Genomic DNA, 20,435 nt, shown 5'->3' with positions numbered 1-20,435 from the left:
AATTGATCTGGAAAATAAACTCAGCAGTGTTTGAGAACCTATGTGTTACTGCTGATCTCCAAAAGTTGGCAGTCCATATTAAGATCTGTCTCTTCTAAATACCTACTAAAGGTGGTCCTCCCCAGTGGACTCTGGGAGCAGCCGGCTCCCAAAACACCCTGACTGTAGGCACAGGTGGCTGCCCTGGACCATCTGCATGCCCACACACGTGTAATTGTATGTAGGTGTGCTTGTGTCTTACCAGTTATATGATAGATTCCTGTGCTGGGAAGAAAATTCTTGGTACTGAGCCTCCTTGATGTGAAGGAGCAACAGGAATTTTGATTTGCTATCCCTGCTTGCCATTTGATTTGCCGTCAGTGCTTATCATTTGCCATAATCTATTTTGTACCTTAATGTACTTTGTAGTTTCCACATGCTTCATTTTCTGTTTCTTGTGTTTTCATGTTTTCATTATGACCTTTTGACTAATCAATTAAAATGTTCCAAATTATAAATGGAAAAGATTGATCCATTCTTCTGACCTAAATACAAGAGCTGGAATGTGTTTCTTCTTTAAGTTGCAACATTAGCAAACTAAGGAGTAAATATTTAAATCTGTAGCATAGATAATGCATGCTAGAATAAGACAGAATTGATATATGTTCCGCTGCTTAGGTATGTTGTAGAAATACTAATCCTTAGTGGAAATCTTAATCCATCAACATTAAGGTAAGTATAATTTATTTTTCTGATGCAAATAAATATACTATCTGTATTTCAGTCATATTTCCTCCAACTAAATAAAGCAGCAGCTGGGTGTATCTAATACACATAATTATTACACTATGTGAAGTAGAAGTAATTACATATTTAATACTGTGGTTATGCGTTTTAAATTCTGAACCTAAGGCATGTGACTTCTAAAGCTATATCTAGCATCTTGAATAGTTTGCTTACTTATAAATATCATCAGAAATTGTCTTATGTAGAAGAAGTATAAAGTCTTATCCAGGGGTTTGGTTTTCTCATCAGATACATTGAAGTAATAAGGATTTATTCATTTGAATGGAAAAGTATATGTAATCAAACTGCTTAAAAATATCTCTTAAAAGTATGTTTAGCCGGAACTTTTACAAATATGCAGTGTTAGAGAAGATCACACGTCACACGTACTTAGTCTTACATATGGAGATCACCCTGAAGCCTGACTGTGACATAATGTATTTTTCTATTAATTCCATTTATCTCAAAGCTTTGACCTTAGTGTGAGGTTTGTTTCAGTAGTTTGAATCACTGAGCTCAAATACAGTTATGAACCTCAGCAAGATCTCCAGGCAGTGAGAGAGCTGTCAGGTAATTTCTCAGATCCCTGTGTTGAGACTGGAAGTAACTCATGGCAGCCACTCTCACATGTGATCCCAGACCTTCAGGGTAGGCATTACCCTCATGACTTTACCAGACTTACGTGACACCAGGACTTTTCAGACTTTTAAAATCTACCCTGTGTGTGTGGTACCCTCTCAGTCGTGTCTGACTGTGTGACCCCATGAACTGTACCTTGCCAGGCTCCTCTGTTTATGGAATTCTCCAGGCAAGAATACCCGGGTTGCCATTCCCTTCTCCGGGGATCTTCCCAACCCAGGGGTCGAACTCCGATTTCCCATATTATAGTCAGATCCTTTACCATCTCAGCCACCAGGAAGCCCAAATCTACCATAAATGACTTTAAAAATTTTCTTAAGCAAAATCATCCATAAAATCATGTATCTTATGTAGTAATAACATTTTTTCTGTAACATTAACTATATAACCATTAGAACTGTTGTGATGTCCCTCCTCGCTCCACTGGGGATTTTGCCCTGGGAGCCCCACGATGCGGACGCTCACCTGCCTCTAGCAGAGTTGCAGCTGGGGCATGGAGAGCCGGGCCAGGAGAAGCATGTGCCTTCTGCCGAAGCACAGGCCCTGGAGGATGTGACAGTTTAAAACACTGTCTTTTTTTCCTTTGGTAGGAATTAAACAGTCAGCCCAGTCATTTTCTCCCTTCTCTCTTGAGAGCTTTCCAGTTACTCCTGTGAGTCTGGCAGCCTGTAGCTCTCCTCCTATGAAAGGTCTATTGAAGGGTTTTAAGCTTTACAGTTTGTGTGAAAACCTGCTGCTTCTGCCTCTTTGTCCCCTTCAGCACACCCCTCCCCCAATTAAACATTTTTTCTAGCTGCTTAGTACCTGGAGAGGTGATAACAAAGTTAACTTGTGTGTTGTCAGATTTTCTACTCAACACTTTATGTAAAATGATAAATGATTGACAGGTCTGTCTCTTTCCTTCCCTTCCTCATTCCTTTCCTCTGCTCACTCAGACCCTTCCTTCTAGTTCACAAGGACAGTTCTAGTTCTTGAGCTCTAAAATCAGGCAGAAATTGTGAATATTAAGTTAGATATACATCATTTATAATAAATAGTTTATGTAATTCTTTTAAATCATGTCAAGGAAGGCTGTACTAGAGTACACTTTCTGAATGTTACTTGGAAGCCCACGTCTTCCACTTGAAGCCTGTGAATATTATACAGTGGGTGAGCTACTGTAAACAGAACCTTACGTTCTATGTTAACTTCAGGTACAACGCTTCCTACCAGAAATGAGCAATAGTCGTGTCTTTCCAGCGCTCAGTACACTCTTCACCTCTGACTCATCAGGGGAGTTTCACAGATGGCTCCATGGCTATGGGCATACTGGAACTGCTTTTTCTCATTTTTAAATATTCTATTTTAGTCGTTAATTATTAAAAATGTTGGTTATTGAAACACTGAAGAAATTTATCTCCACTTGCACTGGAAGATTACAGGCCTTTGGAACTGGTGCTGCCAAGGCTCCTGTGTCAGCTCTCCTGCAGTGGTCGTGAGCGGCTGAGTCATGCTGGGCCTTAGTCCACTCACTCACAAGTGGAGATAAAAGTCATGTTAATAATTGCTAACGTTTATTGTGCGCCGCCTTTATTACACACACTATTAAGTGTTTTATATGCAGTTGTTAACTTATGTAATCCTCACAGCGAGCCCACTTCTGCTGTTAGCCCTATTTAACAGATGAGGACTGAGTATGCTATAATTGCTCAGGGTCAGACAAGTTGCAGCCGAGTTAGACTCTGAATCCGAACCATCCTCGCCTTACTGTTCTGGGTGCTCTAAACTCTGCACTCCCTACGCAGCAGCTTGTGTGCTGTGCTGCGTACGCGATGTACGCACTGTGCTCTGTACCCTGTGCTCACACCCTCTGTCCTCCCACCTCCTGTGCTGTGTATAATCTGTTGACTGTACTCCCCACTCCGTGCTCTGTCCTGGACACGCTCTGTGCTCGGTGCTCCCACCCCATGCTCTGCAGTCTCTGTGGTCCAGTCTGTATTCTGCACTCCGCGCTCTGTGCTGTGTGCTCTCTGCTCTGTCCTCTATAGTCTATAGTCTGTGCTCTGCACTTTGTGCTCTGTATCCTGCTCCCACACTTCTTTTACTGCCTTTCCGTCCAGATTTGATCTTGGGATAATCTATATCAGCTTTATCAGAAGGAATGTATCCCAGATTCTGTGTGTTCATGTTTATATGTGTATAGGTTATTGACTGTTTTTATTTTACTCAAACCGCCCTCAGTCTTGTAGCCCCAATCCGGAGGCTTGTTTACACCGTCACTTCCATCAGTCCATCACTCACTCTGCAGAGGCTCAAGGGAACTTGAGCCTCCCTGGGCCTCTGGGAAGTAAAGTGACTAGAGTTGGTTTTCTGTAGGATTTCTCCCAGTTCTAAATTTTAATCTACACATATAGTGAATATATAGTTATTCATGGAAAGGTTTCCTTTATTTGAGTGTGACAGTTAATGTCAAATACACATGTGTTATATGCCCAGGTGTTACTGTGTGTGGCCTCTGTGCTGTCTACATGACATAGGAATGCCTTTCAGCTCAGTGCAGTTCCGAGTGCTGGCACTTGAAGACTGCGTTTGGTCCACTGACCACCTTTCTGTGCTCAGGGAAAGGTCAGCTTTTGCCTTTTTTTCCCCAGAGGTGACAACCCCTGAATCTCCCAAGAATGTTGCAGAGTCATCCATGGTGAATGGAGGTGTGGCGTCACAGCCCAGAGAAGGTGGGTCAGGAGCCGCCCAGCAGGTGCCCATGCCGCGGAAGAAGCTCCTCAAAGCCCCGACGCTGGCTGAGCTGGACAGCTCCGACTCGGAGGTGAGGCCCACACCCGTTCAAGGTCAGGAGGCCAGCCCTCCACGGGCCCTTGTGTCGCTCCAGCCGCTGCTTGCCCTCCTCCCAGTGTTCAGCCAGTTTTCAGTCACTCAGTCATGTCCAACTCTTTTGTGACCCCATGGACTGCAGCATACTAGGCTTCCTTGTCCATCACAAACTCCCAGAGCCTGCTCAAACTCATGTCCATTGAGTCGGTGATGCCATCCAACCATCTCATCCTCTGTCTTCCCTTTCTCCTGCCTTCAGTCTTTCCCAGCATCAGGGTCTTTCCAATGAGTCAGTTCTTCACATCAGGTGGCCAAAGTATTAGAGCTTCAGCACCAGTTCTTCCAGTGAATATTCAGGACTGATTTCCTTTAGGATTGACTGATTTGATCTCCTTGCAGTCCAAGAGACTGTCAAGAGTCATCTCCAACTCTCACATCCATATATGACTCCTGGAAAAACCATAGCTTTGATTATCTGGACTTTTGTTGGCAAAGTATGTCTCTGCTTTTTAATATGCTGTCTAGGTTGTCATAGCTTTTCTTCCAAGGAGCAAGCGTCTTTTAATTTCATGGCTGCAGTCACCATCTGCAGTGATTTTGGAGCCCAAGAAAATAAAGCCTGTCACTGTTTCCATTGTTTCCGCATCTATTTGCCATGAAATGATGGGACTGGATGGCATGATCTTAGTTTTTTGAATGTTGAGTTTCAAGCCAACTTTTTTACTCTCCTCTTTCACTTTCCTCAAGAGGCTCTTTAGTTCCTCTTCAATTTCTGCCATTAAAGTGGTGTCATTTGCATATCTGAAGTTGTTGATACTTCTCCCCAAAATCTTGATTCCAGCTTGTGCTTCATCCAGCCTCTCATTTCACATGATGTACTCTGCATATAAGTTAAATAATCAGGATGACAATATACAGCCTTGACATACTCCTTGCCCAATTTTGAACCAGTCTATTGTTTCATGTCCAGTTCTAACTGTTGCTTCTTGACCTATATACAGGTTTCTCATGAGACAGGTAAGGTGGTCTGGTATTCTCATGTCTTTAAAGAATTTTCCACAGTTGTGATCCACACAGTCAAAGGGTTTAGCATAGTCAATGAAGCAGATGTTTTTCTGGAATTCTCTTGCTTTTTCTATGATCCAGTGGATGTTGGCAGTTTGATCTCTGGTTCCTCTGCCTTTTCTAAATCCACCTGTAAGTTCTCACTTCACATACTGTTGAAGCCTAGCTTGGAGGAGTCTGAGCATTACTTTGCTAGTATGGAAATTCGTGCAGTTGTGTGGTAGTTTGAATATTCTTTGGCATTGCCCTTCTTTGGAATTGGAATGAAAAGTGACCTGTGGCCACTACTGAGTTTTCCAAATTTGCTGGCATGTTGAATGCACACAGAAGGGTTTTGTTTTTGAAATAAGATTGTTATAAATTATAGAGACAGATCTGTAACCCAAATCTAAGCCCAAAATCTTCATATCTCATAAAATTTCTAGTATTCCAACTAGCAGTATATGAGAATGCCTAAATGAAAATAATTTAACTGGAAAAGGGGCTTAGAAATTGTGTTCAACATCATTACTTTGCAGTAAGAACACAGCCTAGTGGAGGCAGAGGCTTAGTTTACAAAGTCAAGACAACAGAAAAGTAACAGAATCCCTACCAAACTATGAATAGACCTCCCAGTACCAGGTCTTCTTTCTTTTCTCAAAATTCTTAATCTCAGTGGTTTTTTTGGTCTATCTTTAATAACCTTTACTAGCCAGACCCAGGTAACATTGTAAAAGTCAAGATAAGCTTTGATTGGCACTATATCAAAGCTTTCAGTAGGGAAGCAAAGCTTAGGAGCTGTATCTGTGCCTTAACTGGGCATCTTGTCAAGAAAAGGGAGATTTTCCTTCCTGCCCAATGAGTTCGGTGCCGAGGCTTGTATCTGAGATGACTCTGGTGGCCTCACGGACAGCCCCACCCTGGGAGCACAACTGTGGGACTTCTGACAGTGATAGGGACTTCTGACAGTGGTGAGTGTCAAAGACTAGTATGATGCTGCTGTGAATAATAGAGCACATGTATCTTTTTGAATTAGTGTTTTTGTTTTTTTCAGATACATACTACGCCATATGGTAGTTCTGCTTTTAGTTTTTTGAGAAACCTCCATACTGTTCTCCACAGTGGCTGCAGTGATTTACATTCCCACAAACAGTGTACAAGTGTTCCCACTTCTCCACATCCTCTCCAACATTTATTATTTGTGTTTTTTTATTTTGTTTTGTTTTTGGTGATAGCTGTTCTGACAGGTGTGAGGTGATAGCTCCTTGTGGTTTTGATTATAATTTCTCTGGTAGTTAGCAGTGCTGAGCATATTTTCATGTACCATGTTGGCCATCTACATTTCCTGTTTGGAAAAATGTCTATTTAGTTCTTCTGCCCATTTTTTAATTGTTTTTTTCTTGATGTTAAGGTGAACTGTTTAAGTCCTATTTGTTTATTTTTGCTTTTATTTCCTATTTTAGAAGATGGATCCAATAAAATATTGCTACAATTTATGTCAATAAGTGTCCTGCTTACATTTTCCTCTGGGAGTTTATGGTATCCGGATTTACAGTTAGGTCTTTAATCAACTTTGAGTTTATTTTATTTATTTATTTATTTTAGTTTATTTTTTAATGGTAGGATTAGTTTTCAAGTAGTCTGAAAGTAGGTCAGCTCCCTAAGGTGGGCAAGGCAGAAGCAGAGGGCAATCCACGGCTTCTGGGAGAAAATCCCAAGAGGTGCTGAGCCACATCCCTCCCCACAGCAATCCCATGCCCACCCTACCTGCCCAGGGCGGACTCTTCACTGCTCTCAGGGGAAGCATTTCAGACTCTTGGGAAGGAGGAAGGCTGCGCAGCATGGACATGCCTCAGACTTCAGTAAAATTAGCTGTAACAGTGCTTCTGGGAAAGTTGGTTGAAGGATGTACAGCAGGGATGGTTTCTGCTGTTTGAATCAGGAGCTCCCACCTCATAACTGCTGAGAAGTCCTCTTTTCCTCTGAGATATTCATAGCTTTACTTCCTTTTGACCTTCCAGAAGCAGGAGATAAGCTAGTTCTCACTGACTTTTCTGGAGACGTGTATGATGTCCTGTGTATGACCTCTGAGTGAGGCTTGGCCAATGTCGCCTGGTTTGTTCTTGGCAGTGAGCACCAGGAGGAGGTGGCTTCTCAGTCCTTGTGTGGACTCTGTGTACACGGCTTTCTTCTTCTCCTATTCCTTGACTAGGTCCTTTGTAGTGGGGCTTGTTCGAAACTAATGCTTTCCACACTAAGTAGGTCAGAAAGAATTTTCACTATTTATCTCACATAATCATAGATTAACATATTAACCTAACTTTCTTCTATATTTAAAAATATTTAGCAGTTTTCTCTATATATTATGGAATTGAGTTGTCGTCCAGTTAATATATATCTCCTGTCACATAGTAAGTAGTAAATTTTTCATGAATAAATATTGTACCTCACTTTGGCATAGTCTAAAACAAATTAAGAAGGTCTCTTCTCACAAGTAATAGGAATTTAAATTTTATTTGACACAGTCCAGACATATTTCTCATGAAATATGTTTTCATTCATTAAACAAATATTTATGCATTACTTAGTAAGGGATGGACTTGGTAGTAGGTGACAACAATGAACAAAACGCATCTACCTCTGTAGGGGTTATAAGTCTGTTAGTTTTTTAAATATGTTAAATACTTGACTAATGATGTTAGTCACCATTTGTTATGTGTCAGATGATATGTTAAGCATTTTAAATGTGCTCTCAGATTTGTCCTTGTAGTAACCCTATTGAAATTATGAAACTGAGATAAGAAACTTGCTCTATGTCACATCACTCTAATGAGGAACAAAGCTGGGGCACACACCCAGATATGTCTAATTTTAGATCCCTTCTAGTTTGTCTCCAACTTGCTTTGAACGTTAGACATTAAAATGTGGTGCCTCATGTTACCTCTTACGAGTGAACACCCTTAATAAGCATGAGAGCAGTAGTGTCTAAGAAATCTGTCTCTCCCCCTTGCCCTGTGTCTTTTTCAGGAGGAGACCCTGCCCAGGTCTGCCAGCAGCAGCAGTGCATCTCCGTCCTTCCTGGAAGACCCCTTCCTAGAGACTGTGTCCACAAGGAAGAGTGAGTATTTGTGGTACAAGAACCAGTGTCAGATGCCTTAAAAAACATGTTTAACCTAGGAAAGGGAATCCCAAAGTACCTTGTTGTCATTTGGGGTAACTAAAAAACCAATCCTGGAATTGCACTGGTCAGGAGCAGAAATAATCGTTTTTTTCCTAGAATAACATCATAAGATAGGGCTAAACTGGTAGTTGAGTCTCAGGTTCTCAACAACAAACCAGTCACCTTTGGGCTTACAGATAATAGCTGTAGGGAGTAGGTCAGCCTGTGTGTACTTTTTAGAATTACCTCATTATCTAAATTTAAGCCAGAAGCCCTGAATAATCACACTTGTTATCATTCCTACTACACACACACAAATACACCCCCACACACCCTTCCCCCTTACCCAAGTACAAGTATAGGTAATAAAAACACCTTTATAACTCTTCAGGTTATAGGTTCTAATACAGAATCTAAAATGAAGTGATTTTGAAAAGTACTATTGGCCATCTTTTTGAAAGTTCTTATTTGGCTGTATTGGGTCCTCACTGGGGCGTGTGGGGTCTCCGTGGGGTCTCTCCCTGAGGTGCCCAGGCTGTCTAGCTGTGGGGTGTGGGCTTAGTTGCTCCAACGCCTGGAATCTTAACTTCCCAAACCAGGTATTGAACCTGTGTTCGTGGCATTGCAAGGCAAATTCTTGACCAGTGGACCACCAGAGAAACCCGTGTTGGTAATCTTTTCATTTGTAAGATTAATATAAAGGATTAACAATTAAATATTAGAGGGGAGGATTCTGGGCAGATGGCAGAGTAGCGGGCACCATGTAGTTGTCTTTCCACCTAGACAATAACTGCAGTGACAGAATCTGTCTGATATAATTATATTCGGAATGCTAGAATCTGTTGAATGCTTACAACTTCCAGGGGAAATGGTGAATTGTGGTTAACTTCAGTAACCTTCAGTAAGATTTCAGCTCTTAGTGAGTGGCAGCCATTCATTCCCGTCCCCGTCCACATGACAGGCAGCTGTGTGCCGTTCCTGAAACAGCTTGCACACAGCTGGCGGGGCCAAGACGGACAAAATGACCTGGCCCTCCAGATCTTTGGGCTCTGTGTTCTGGTCACTGCTTCTGATTTCAGAGGTGCAGACAGATGTAGACGGCCATTGCTGAGCTGTTGTCAGCTTCCCCCTCACCCCTTCATATCTCCAGGGGATATGCGAGAATTGGAAAGTGACCATGAATGCCCAGGGAATGGCTCATCAGGGACCTGAGGAGATGTTAAGTTTACATCAGGCTGATCTTCAAAGCTCAGCCTTCAACAGTAAGAGAAACAGTGAATGGAGACAGTAACAAAACTCAGGAAACTCTGGGGAAGGGTAGAATCTAATTTCCAGAATTACCACATTGATAAATTCAAATGTCCAGAGTTCAACAAAAAATCACAAGGCACATAGAAAAACAGAAAAGTATGGCTCATTCAGAAGAAAAATAAGTCAACAGAAACTGTCCCAGAGCAAAATGGAGGTTTATTTCTATAAGCATTTATGTTAAAAACAAGACATGTTGAAAAACAAAATTTCAACAAGTAGTCGCACAATAAATGTTCTGGTTTTAAAAACAAGAATGATGTCAAATCAAAAATATATATATAATTTGAAAATATCTTTTGTTTTCTGGGTTGTCTTTTCACTTTCTTTTTTTAACTTTTTATTTTGTATTGGGGTACAGCGAATTAACAGTGTTGTGACAGTTTCCGGTGAACAGTACAGGGGCTCAGTCATACATATGCATGTATCCATTCTCCCCCAAACTCCCCTCCCATCCAGGCTGCCACATGACATTGAGGAGAGTTCCATAGCACTCTGAGGCTTTCGATTGGAGCATTTAGTCCATTTCCATTTAAAGCAATGATTAATATTTGTGCACGTGTGCTTAGTTGCTCAGTCGTATCTGACTCTGCAGTCCCACAGACTATAGCCCACCGGGCTCCCCTGTCCATGGAATTCTCTAAGCAAGAATACTGGAGTGGGTTGCCATTCCCTTCTCCAGGGTATCTTCCCAACCCAGAGATCAAACCCAGGTCTCCTGCATTGCAGGCGGATTCTTTACAGGCTGAGCTACCAGGAAAGTCCATTATTGGTATTTATTGATATCAATAGGTATGTATGTACTACCATTTTGTTCATTGTTTTGCAGTTGTTTTTATTTCCTTTTATTCCAAGAAAAAAGGAATCTTTTTCCTTGATGACTATCTTTAGTGTTATGTGGAGTTCTTTCTCTTTTCTGTGTATTTGTTATATAGGCTTTTGGTTTGTGGTTACCATATAGGTTCATATATTGACAGGTGAATATTTTAAGTTGATGACCTCTTACATTTAAACACATTCTAACAGTACTACATTTTTACCCTGCCAAACACATTTTGTTTTTAATAATCACATTTTACATTTTTATTTATTTTTTTAGCCCTTTAGACCAGTTTATTTTATATCCATTTAATATATCGTCTGGGACTTCCCATGGTCCAGTGGGAAATGCCCCCAAATACAGGGGACCCAGGTCTGATCCCTGGTCAAGGAACTAAATCCCATATGCCACAACTAAGACACAGCTCAGCCAAATAAATAAATAATAAATATTTTAAAATATACATATCATCCAACAAAGTACAATAAAGTTTACAACCAGGTGCATAACAAGGTAACTATAAACAATTTAATACCACTGAACTGTATGTTTTAAAATGGTATAATTGGTAAATTTTTAGTGTTCAATTGGGTTAGATGGTAAATATTATGTGCAGTTTAAATAATTTATGCAATTATTTAAAATTTTGCTAAGAAAAAATATATTACAGTATCTTTAGTATATTGACTTCACTTTTTGTACATGTATATGTGGAGGTTTCAGTGGTTAAAATTCTTCAAATAGTATTTTGATTTATTTAAACAGATTACATGAAAACCAATAGGAGCTGACTTGGTTATTATCTGTAATTGGTATTTGACCAGACCCATTAAATATTATAGAGACTCCATTAAATCACGTGATGCATTTCTGTACCTTTTCTTGATTGAGGGAATTATATTCTGTTTTTTTAAGTGATTTATTGCTAGGACAGTCCAAGTACATGGTCATCTCCTCCTCACTGTGCTGACTTTCACTTTTCCTCACCTTATTACTGCGCAGAGGGTGGGAGGAAGGACGGACAGACAGACAGCAGAGTTCTTGATGTCCTCCTGTGTTTCCACAATGTGAATCAGAACCTGAAACATTGCCCATTTAAACTTTGTCCCCAGATATTCCTAGACAGAGGAGCAGTGGCATATATAGTATTAACATTGAAGCTGAAACTTATTTCTTTAATTTAAATAAAGCTTGATTTAAACTAAGGATGAAATGTCTTGATACACATCAAGAAGAAAGAGTTTTCATATTTTCTTTTAAAAGGAAGGTATACATGACAATTTTGGTATGATTTGACACAAACAATACATAATTTTCACATGCTTTTAAAATAAAGCCCAAGATCTATTCCTTGAATTCTTTGCCCTTGGAATTGTTTATTGAATACAAGTCTTTTGCCCAATTTAAAAAAAATTTGAATAAAGCCTAAGACTCTTAATTGCAAAATTCTGTGGAAAATAACAGGATGGCATTTGTATTATGAACCTGAGACTCCATTTCTGTTGCATTTTATGCATGAATTTGAATATTGAACACTTTTTCCTTTTCCTTGCTATTTCAGTAGCAAGTTTATCTTGCAGAGATTATTCTATAACAGTCTTCCAGGGTCCCCTAGTGGCCTCTAGTCCTAATGTATCACTCAAACAAAATCAACACTTAATCTCTGAATGCAGTTGGTCACACATGGTAGAGTGTTTTCTGTTAGAAATTTGAAACCTAAGTTGCTTTTTTTTTTTTTTTCTTTTATAAGAGAATTGATTTCAGTTTGGTTCATCCTGTTTCTTCAGACCCTCCCAAGTTTTTGCCCATATCCTCCACACCTCAGCCTGAGCGACGGCAGCCACCCCAGAGACGACATTCCATTGAGAAGGAAACACCCACTAACGTGAGACAGTTCCTGCCGGCATCCAGGCAGAGCTCCCGGTCTCTTGTAAGTAGCCCACAGACTCTGCAGAGCAACTTGTAAGCAGTTAGAGACCTGGAATCATTAGTTTCCTTGAGAAGCTTCCAGAAGCTAGAATGAACTTTATAAATAACCTTATTTGTTGTTATTAGCTGAAGAAAACCAATCCTAAGAGTAACCAAGTGAAATCTGACATTCTTTGTTCATTTAAAGTACTTTTTCCCCCCTGAAACACTTACTTATGGTTCAAAGTATGGATATTTATTAAAGAAACATTGTTTTCCTTTCAAATGCCACTTAAAAATTGTTGAAACTAAACAGAAAACTTAGTGAAGTCTGACTACAGTAGACTCTTATTGAGGCAGATGTCCAAAGGGAGAATTTTGATTCATAAAAATGCATTGTTCCATGTTTTCAAGCATGTTTTGTGATACTGGAGTCACTGCAGCTGTTTGGATGGGTTGACAGTTTGCGCTGTTTTCCAGAGACATCCAGGCTCACATCATGGCTATTCACTTCTCAGACAGGGGATGTAGCCCACGAGGTCCTTCCAGGAAGAGGCAGTGGATCTGCCAGAGGAAACCTGCAAAGGTTCTTTCTGTCCCACTTGACTTCCCAAATACCTGCAGGCAAAGTACAAGGATTCAGTCAATAATTCTACCAGCAGCCAACCTGTGTTTCTTCAGATACTCATGAATAAAACACTAGACTCTGCTGAGTCCGTACTTTAAGGCTGTAATGAATCACCAGTGGTTCAAGGAAGCAATGATAGAGGTCCCTCCCTCCAGTGGTGTGGTTTTTGTGAAGAAACCAAGTTTGAACTGCACTGATAGTGTTGATCAGTCATCTCTATTCCCAAATAATGTGATTAAAGAATTAATGATTTTGTGGCAACTCTTGTTAGGATTCCTCTAAGTCCTAAATAATCACCACACACTGAAATATGCTGAAATACAGCTTTATCAGTGGTTTATCACCTGAAAAACCGAACTCTCACTGGACATGTTCAAACTTTAAAATCCAAAGGCTTTTTTTAATACGTTATTTAACAAAATACACAGTTAACTGCTACAACTGAAAAATACATGAGAGGGAGTGCCTTTGTGATTTTTTTCACAAGTCCAATGATTAGAAGGTTCTTTTCTTTACACAGCTTTTCCTAGAAGTCAGTTTGTCATTCAACTGTGTGTGCCTGGCCTTGTGATCATATGATGTCACTGTTGAGGTTAAACTTAAAATTAGCAGTGTAAAGACACTGTCAGATTAACTACAAGGAGTATTTGGCTGGTGCATGTGTGCTAAATTGCTTCAGTCATTTCAGACTCTTAGGGACCCCCATGGACTGTAGCCCACCAGGCTCTTCTGTCCATGGGATTCCCCAAGGAAAGAATAGTGGAGTGGGTTGCCATGCCCTCCCTCAGAGGACCTTCCCCACCCAGGGATCGAACCCATGTTTCTTATGTCTCTGGTGTTGGCAGGCGGGTTCTTTCCTACTAGCACCACCTGGGAAGCCCTGTTCGCTGGTGATGGAAACGTCACCAAGGAAGGCTGTGAGGTGTCTTCCTGGCACAGGGGAGCTCAGTGTGTATGGTCAGACTGTGAGCTGTTTTTGTGGAGGAGGAGAGCAAGGTACAACCAGCATGCCTTTGCGGAGAAGGGGCTTAGTGAGCAGGCAGGGGAGCCCTGTGGTCTGTGCGGACTGGTATTTGTTCACAGAACTCCACCCCTTCAGTGCCTCTAGGGCCCAGCTGAGATGCAAGAACCTCCAGATCAAAGTTCTGACTTTTCTTGCCAGTAGCTTATCATGGGAAATCCATAAAATCCCACTCCTTTAGTGGCAGTGGCATCTAGTTTTGTAAGTATTGTTTTTAAAAGTATGATTTAGCTATTTTTTTTAAGAAAACACTGAATCATTTTGCATTTATAAGGTCTCAAATAAAGACAGCAGAAAAGTCTTTTGTTGTTACTGATTTTCATTTATTTTTTTAATTTTCATTTATATTGGACCTTCCTCCCTTTCCTCCTGGGGTTTCCCAGGTGGCACTAGTGGTAAAGAACTCACCTACCAATAATGTAGACACAGGAGATGCTGATTCAATCCCTAGGTCAGGAAGATCCCCTGGAGGGGAGGGCATGGCAATCCACTTCAGTGTTCTTGCTGGAGAATCCAATCCCATGGGCAGAGGAGACTGGTGGGCTACAGTCATGGGGTTGCAGAGCCGTACACAACTGAAGAGACTTAGCACCCTTTCCTCAGGACGTTGAAAGTGTACTTTTTTACATCATTTGTTCAGATGATTGGGGGCAGCGCCCTCCGAGTAGGGGAGGGGTGGCTGCTGGGTGTGTGTTTCTGCTGTTGCCTTGGGCCTGCATCCCGCAGACCTATGTGGGAGATGGAGTTCACAGGACAGCTGAAGTGTTGCTGTGTGAACTCAAATTCTCCAACCGTGACTTTCGTGGTTGATTTCCTTTTGACACATAATGGATGCAGATGATGGCCTGGAGACCCATGTGGAATCTAACATTAATGCCCTCCGTGGTGTTTTTGTCTGTTTTTCTTTCATGCTCTATAATGGTTCTGTATCAGTCACTCATGTTCAGCAGTATTTTCTCCATTTCTTCTCCCCTGCCGTTCTCTTCCCCATACATATTGTTCAGGTTCCAAGGATGACCAGAGCATGGCCAGCGCCGCCTTTCCGACCACTTTTTTCTACCCTCCAAACAGCTTCTCTGCTCGGCTCTCACCCTTTGGAGGCAACCATGCTGGGGGTAGCTGGGGCTGTTTATTATCTGTGTGAGAGAGCTTTTACCAGCAGGTGGAGACACACACAGGTTGGCCTCCTTCTGCGGGCTCTGGGAATTACCTTCCTCTGTCTCTGGTCGTGATGCCTCAGCTGCCACACTCTGCACAAATTAACAGCTTAGATGGACATTTTGCTTCTGACCGTTGATTCCAATCTTTGGTAGATGCATAGATCACACCATGATCTCAAATGACAGGATGATAGTGAAAGGACAACAAACTCAGAATGCAGCAGCGTCCGGGAGCCTATGGGCGGAGCTTCTGAGGGATCTGATGGAAAGGCATTCCCGCCAGCCTCCCCCAGAAGCAGTCATCCACACTCAGCTGCCCAGCCAGGGAGTCACAAGGATTCTTCCTCTTCTCCAGCTCCTGTATGGCTGTGTTATGATGGTCAGGATGGTTGTTAAAAAAATCCACGCTGCTTCTCTGTACAGAGAAATCAAGTTTTATCAATGTGATTATTTAAAATATTTTAAATACTCAACTTTGTATCGTCTTTGAGATTTTCATACAGAATACACTTTTTAGACAAAGTATAATTTCCAGACCTCAGTGGCATAAAATATGCCTTGGGGACCGTCTTCAGGCTTCCCCTGCCCGCAGTGCAACCGGTGTGGCAGCAGCCCACCTGGCTCCAGGATCCTTCCTGTTGACCAGACCGGTCCTTGACAAGCAAACAGCCGCTAGTTTCTTTGTTATTATTTATTACCCATCTTGGTTCAGAAAAGAAACAATGTAAATGAGGTACAACAGATTACTTTCTCTTCATTTGGCGTGAAATTCAGGCTTCATCCTGTTTTTCATTTTTCATTTGGCCAGGTGAGCTGTGGTCAGATGCAGGAGTGGCATTTAGTACCGCCCCTCCTACTGCTGTTTCTGAAGCTCTCTGACATTTTGTTTTTATTGTCAATCCTCCCCAGTCTGTCTACTAAGTCTACAGATGACTTTAGATAATTTATCTTGAATTTTAAAGATGAACTTGGAAAAAAGAGTTAATATTTGCTCTTTTTAAGTGTGCTTTCCTTTGGTTTATTAAGGCTGTTTTGGATAATTGTCAAATCTCTCCTACTTATTTATGAAGTTTTGGCTAACCAAAAACACTATAAAATGTGACTGTTTCTGTTTCTCCAGCTCAGTAACAGATGATATACTGTGCTCTCTAATTTCTGTGCTGGCTTAACTCTGATGCCTTTTGAATGGTAAATATAACCAGAATATTTAACAGAAACCCAGCCATTTTAGTGACATATGTACAGTGAGTTCTAAAGGCACAGCTGCCCTGTAGTATATTGTGATCTCTGAAAACTTAAGATGTAGCTTCCCGTTTCTAAATGTGGGAGCTGCCCTGCAGCACAGACAGCCAGAGAGTCAGAGTCGCGCTGCTCTGGCCCCCGGCGTCCGTGCCGGGCCAGGGCCCAAGTTCCGTGCCTGCTGTAGTGTGGCTGGCCCCTCATGACGGGGGACAGGGGCTCAGCTCGGGGTGGGGTGCGAACCCTGAGTGCCCTTCACATTTTGCAGCATGAGGATCTCAGCAAGATCTGGGGTAATTTGGCTTTGGGGATGTTGAATCAGTATTTTTTCATCAGTTGAAAAAAAAAATGAAAGCTAGTCTATTAATTATTTATTTTCTTTAATGTTGCATTAAAGTTTTGTTGTCCTTGGGAAAGCACCAGATTTAAAACATTAGCATTTGACCTGATGGAAGCTATTTACCAAAGGATAATCTGCTTGAAATTCTAAAAAAAGAAAATGAACACCAAAAAAAAGCCACCATTTCTTATTTTATCTAACAGAGCAGTCAGTGGATTTGGGTATGGTTCAGAGCAGAAAATCAAAAGTAGGCTCTGACTGAGCCCGTCTGTGACTCGAGGCTGAGGAGAGGGCAGTGCCTGCTATCAGGGTTGCAGCACATCTCACCGCCTGCGTCACACTGTAAGGTTGCCATCTTCTTAACACACGGCCACCAATCTCGGGGAACAGTCTTCTGCTTGTTTGCTAGATTCATATATAGGTAGTCATGCTCGTCGCTGATGAATAAAGACGACTGTAAAGACTTCTTATGACACGTCAGAAACTGAGAAAAGTTGCTGTTCAGTGTGTGCAGCCGGCGCATTAGTCTGAGCACAGTTGTGATGTCCAGCACTCAAAGGCTGTCCTGTCCCAGTGGACACACACACACACTGTTCTCAGGGCCGAGCAAAGCACAGTAAATATTGGACCTGCCAACTGAAGCTTGTTATCTTTGAAAGCTCTTCCTACTGAGAGAAAATTGTGTGATGGTGGGATTTTTTGAGTATTTATACATCCTAGAGCACATGATACAATCTAACAAGCTATCCTCCCATCCTCCAGATACTAAGCTGTTTGTCTTAAAAATTCAACTGAAGGATCTTTTCTAAAACATTTTTAGCAAATTTAATCTTCCCTAAGTTAGCTTGAACAGAGATAATTTTGTAATGACTATAAGAAGCAGTAATTCTGCAAACTTCTTTTTTTTTTTTTTAGTAAATGCTAATGTTTGTCAAGTTTGCAGCCTAGATTTGTTTTTGTTTTTCTCTGATTAGAAAACAGAACTGAATGTTAAATCTCCATGAACTGCACCCATAGTCTTGTGCTTTCTTGTTTGGCTTGTCTGACTCCAGAATGCCTGTGCACAGCGCTGCTGTGTGTAGGTGTGCATTCGTGTGTGCACACCGAGGGCACGGGTTTGTGAGGCCCACATGGTGTGGGCGCACAGGATGTTTCTGTCTTTCTGCTGGGTCCACAATCAGTGCAGGGCCAACTGGGAGCAGGCAAGAGGCTCTTTATTCAGTGGGATCAGTTACATCAGCGTCATCCTCCACAGTCCTGTGTGGAAAAGTGACAAGGGCTCTGGAGCACATGGGGCAGCCCAATGGGAATGTCTGCTGGCCTCCAGGTCCAGTTCAGTCACACCGTTAGGAGTTTTAAGGCTATGCTGATGTAACTTACCACTAAATAACGTTTCTCAATGTCAGTTACTAACCATCTTCTTTGGGCCGTTCTGGGTACCACAAATCAGTGTTTAAAACTGTACCAGTATTGTAGATTTGCTGTTTACCTTTGAGCAAATAGTATACAACAGAAAGCTATATGTAATGTCTTTGTGTATCAGGAGAAAATGGACATAAATTTGGTTTAGAACAGTAACATTTCCCCCAGATTTCAGGACACAGATACTCAGCTCCCCTTCAGGGACTGGAGATGCCTGAGATGCATCTGAACACACATGAGAAACTTCTGTTACTGGAGGTCTTGGTCGGCTAGTGCTACCTGGGACCCGGCAGTCTCCTGCTACCTTCTGGGTTTGATCAGAGATTGTGGTCCCCAGAGCGAGCCAGCTCTGCCCCAGGGTTTCCTGGGAGCCTCTTTCTTCTTTGGAGCTACTAACCAGGGCCCTGATATGAAGGGGACATGGCCTTGTCGGAGCGGGTGGGGCTTTTTGCTCACATGGATTCTGACTTTCAGGAGGAGTTCTGCTACCCGGTGGAGTGCCTGGCACTGACCGTGGAGGAGGTGATGCACATTCGTCAGGTCCTGGTCAAAGCAGAGCTGGAAAAGTACCAACAGTACAAAGATGTCTACACGGCTCTGAAAAAAGGAAAGGTAGAGCCCTTTCCAGTTGGCGGGTCACGTGGGCACTATCTGCTGCCAGGCGGCACGGGGCTTTGGGGGCTCCAGGGGCCAGAGGCTCACCCTCTGCCAGGCAGTCCCTGTTCCCTTGCTCACAGAAGCAAGTATTATTATTTCTCCCATAGAAATTGAAAACCATAAAGTTTAAAACCAGGTTTGCTCTTAGTTGTTAAACTTTTAAAGGATTATTGAAAAAATATATCTGAGAAACACAGGACACTTTTTTGGAATCTTCTTCAGATTGCTTCCATGATGCAAGACCCTTAAGAGCTGTGGCCTTTTTCTGCCATTTAAAAGTAGAATTACAATCAAATACAGAGCCAGATTGTAACTGTCACAGAATCAAACTTAGTAAAAGGGTCTCTAAATGCTCTCCTCCCTTTGTGTCTACTAAGACTTTCCACATACAAATACGTGTTTAGATGTACAAATTAGGAAATTAACTGTTGGCAATTCTCCTTTAAAATTTCTGTTTTTTTAGCTCTGCTTTTGTTGCCGAACCAGAAGGTTTTCCTTCTTCACCTGGTCTTATACCTGTCAGTTCTGTAAGAGGTAAGGCTTTTTGTAATTGATGACAGTAGTCAAGGAAACACCTCCACTATTTCATCATTTTTCTAACAGGAACAATAGTAGAAATAATCCAGTGTGTTATCATGTGCCCTACTTATGAGTTACAATAGCAGTTGCTTCAACAGTGGATGGTTACTTGATATTAAGCCTGGAAAATTTTTCTCTGCATGTATTTCTTTTATGTATTCAAGATAGTTCTAATAATAATATGTCATGTTAGAACAGAAAAAAATAGATGTGACTCTCAGGTGAACCCACAATAGACAAGAAAATCCCGGATATTAAGTTGATCCTTTCATAGGACATAGCATTAAGTTTTACAGACTGATGGTCTTTTTGGCGAGCCAGTTATATCAGTTTGTTTTCATTCTGGTAGAAGAACTGGAGTTTGGGGGACCAACTGTAGACAGGTAGAGGCATGCAGCCTTTGGCTTCTCTTAACTCTCCAGTCGTATCCATGGAATCACGCTAAGTAACCCTTCTGATTTTGTGTACAGGCCGGTGTGCTCACAGTGTTGCAAAAAGGTAAGCCGAGCTCAGTAAAGTCACAGCTTGTGCTGATTTCAGTGACTCTGCCTCTCCAGCAGTCCTGCTCATTCTCAGTTTTATTTGGGATCATAGATGCGGCTGCCCTCCAAGCCATACTCCACCCTTCCTATCTTTTCATTGGGACCGTCTGCCTTGCAGAGAGGGGAAAGCTGTATGAGGCCAGAAAAATCCTCCACTGGCCACCATCGGCCACTTCGGAGCATTGCCAGGTGAGCAGGAGGCCTGCGTCTCGTCTCCAAAGTGTCCTTTGTGAAAGAAGAAAGCACTTTCAAGGACTGTGGTGACATGGTGGGATATTGGCTTGAGGAGGGGCATGTGGGTGGGTTGGTTTTAATAGTTTTGACCTATACAAATCTCCAACAGTAGCATGTCAAGGATAATGGCTAGCTCCTTGAAAGACACAGTCTCCTAGTTT

The 20,435-nt window shown here is 41.8% G+C and overlaps 2 protein-coding genes across 5 annotated transcripts in view; one reads left to right on the top strand and one right to left on the bottom strand.

Annotated features, from left to right (window-relative positions):
• SPIRE1 (spire type actin nucleation factor 1) overlaps positions 1-20,435 on the top strand; it is a 146,614-nt gene that overhangs the window by 122,255 nt on the left and 3,924 nt on the right. The window contains exons 9-16 of one of the 2 annotated variants that reach the window (XM_065932610.1): positions 4,035-4,207; positions 8,284-8,374; positions 12,332-12,474; positions 15,106-15,279; positions 18,737-18,874; positions 19,383-19,453; positions 19,969-19,996; positions 20,093-20,229. In XM_065932610.1, the coding sequence (XP_065788682.1) occupies positions 4,035-4,207; positions 8,284-8,374; positions 12,332-12,474; positions 15,106-15,279; positions 18,737-18,874; positions 19,383-19,453; positions 19,969-19,996; positions 20,093-20,229 (955 nt within the window). The remainder of the gene's footprint in view (positions 1-4,034; positions 4,208-8,283; positions 8,375-12,331; positions 12,475-15,105; positions 15,280-18,736; positions 18,875-19,382; positions 19,454-19,968; positions 19,997-20,092; positions 20,230-20,435) is intronic. The other variant, XM_065932612.1, reaches the window with a different exon arrangement.
• PRELID3A (PRELI domain containing 3A) overlaps positions 9,810-20,435 on the bottom strand; it is a 62,970-nt gene continuing 52,344 nt past the window's right edge. For all 3 annotated transcript variants that reach the window (XM_065932618.1, XM_065932619.1, XM_065932620.1), the window contains exon 6: positions 9,810-13,070. In XM_065932618.1, the coding sequence (XP_065788690.1) occupies positions 12,960-13,070 (111 nt within the window). In that variant the 3' untranslated portion in view covers positions 9,810-12,959. The remainder of the gene's footprint in view (positions 13,071-20,435) is intronic.

Source organism: Muntiacus reevesi, chromosome 4, assembly GCF_963930625.1.
Source record: "Muntiacus reevesi chromosome 4, mMunRee1.1, whole genome shotgun sequence".
NCBI lineage: Eukaryota > Metazoa > Chordata > Mammalia > Artiodactyla > Cervidae > Muntiacus > Muntiacus reevesi.
Note: the sequence above shows the minus strand (reverse complement) of the source record. Positions and strands in the feature narration are given on the sequence as shown.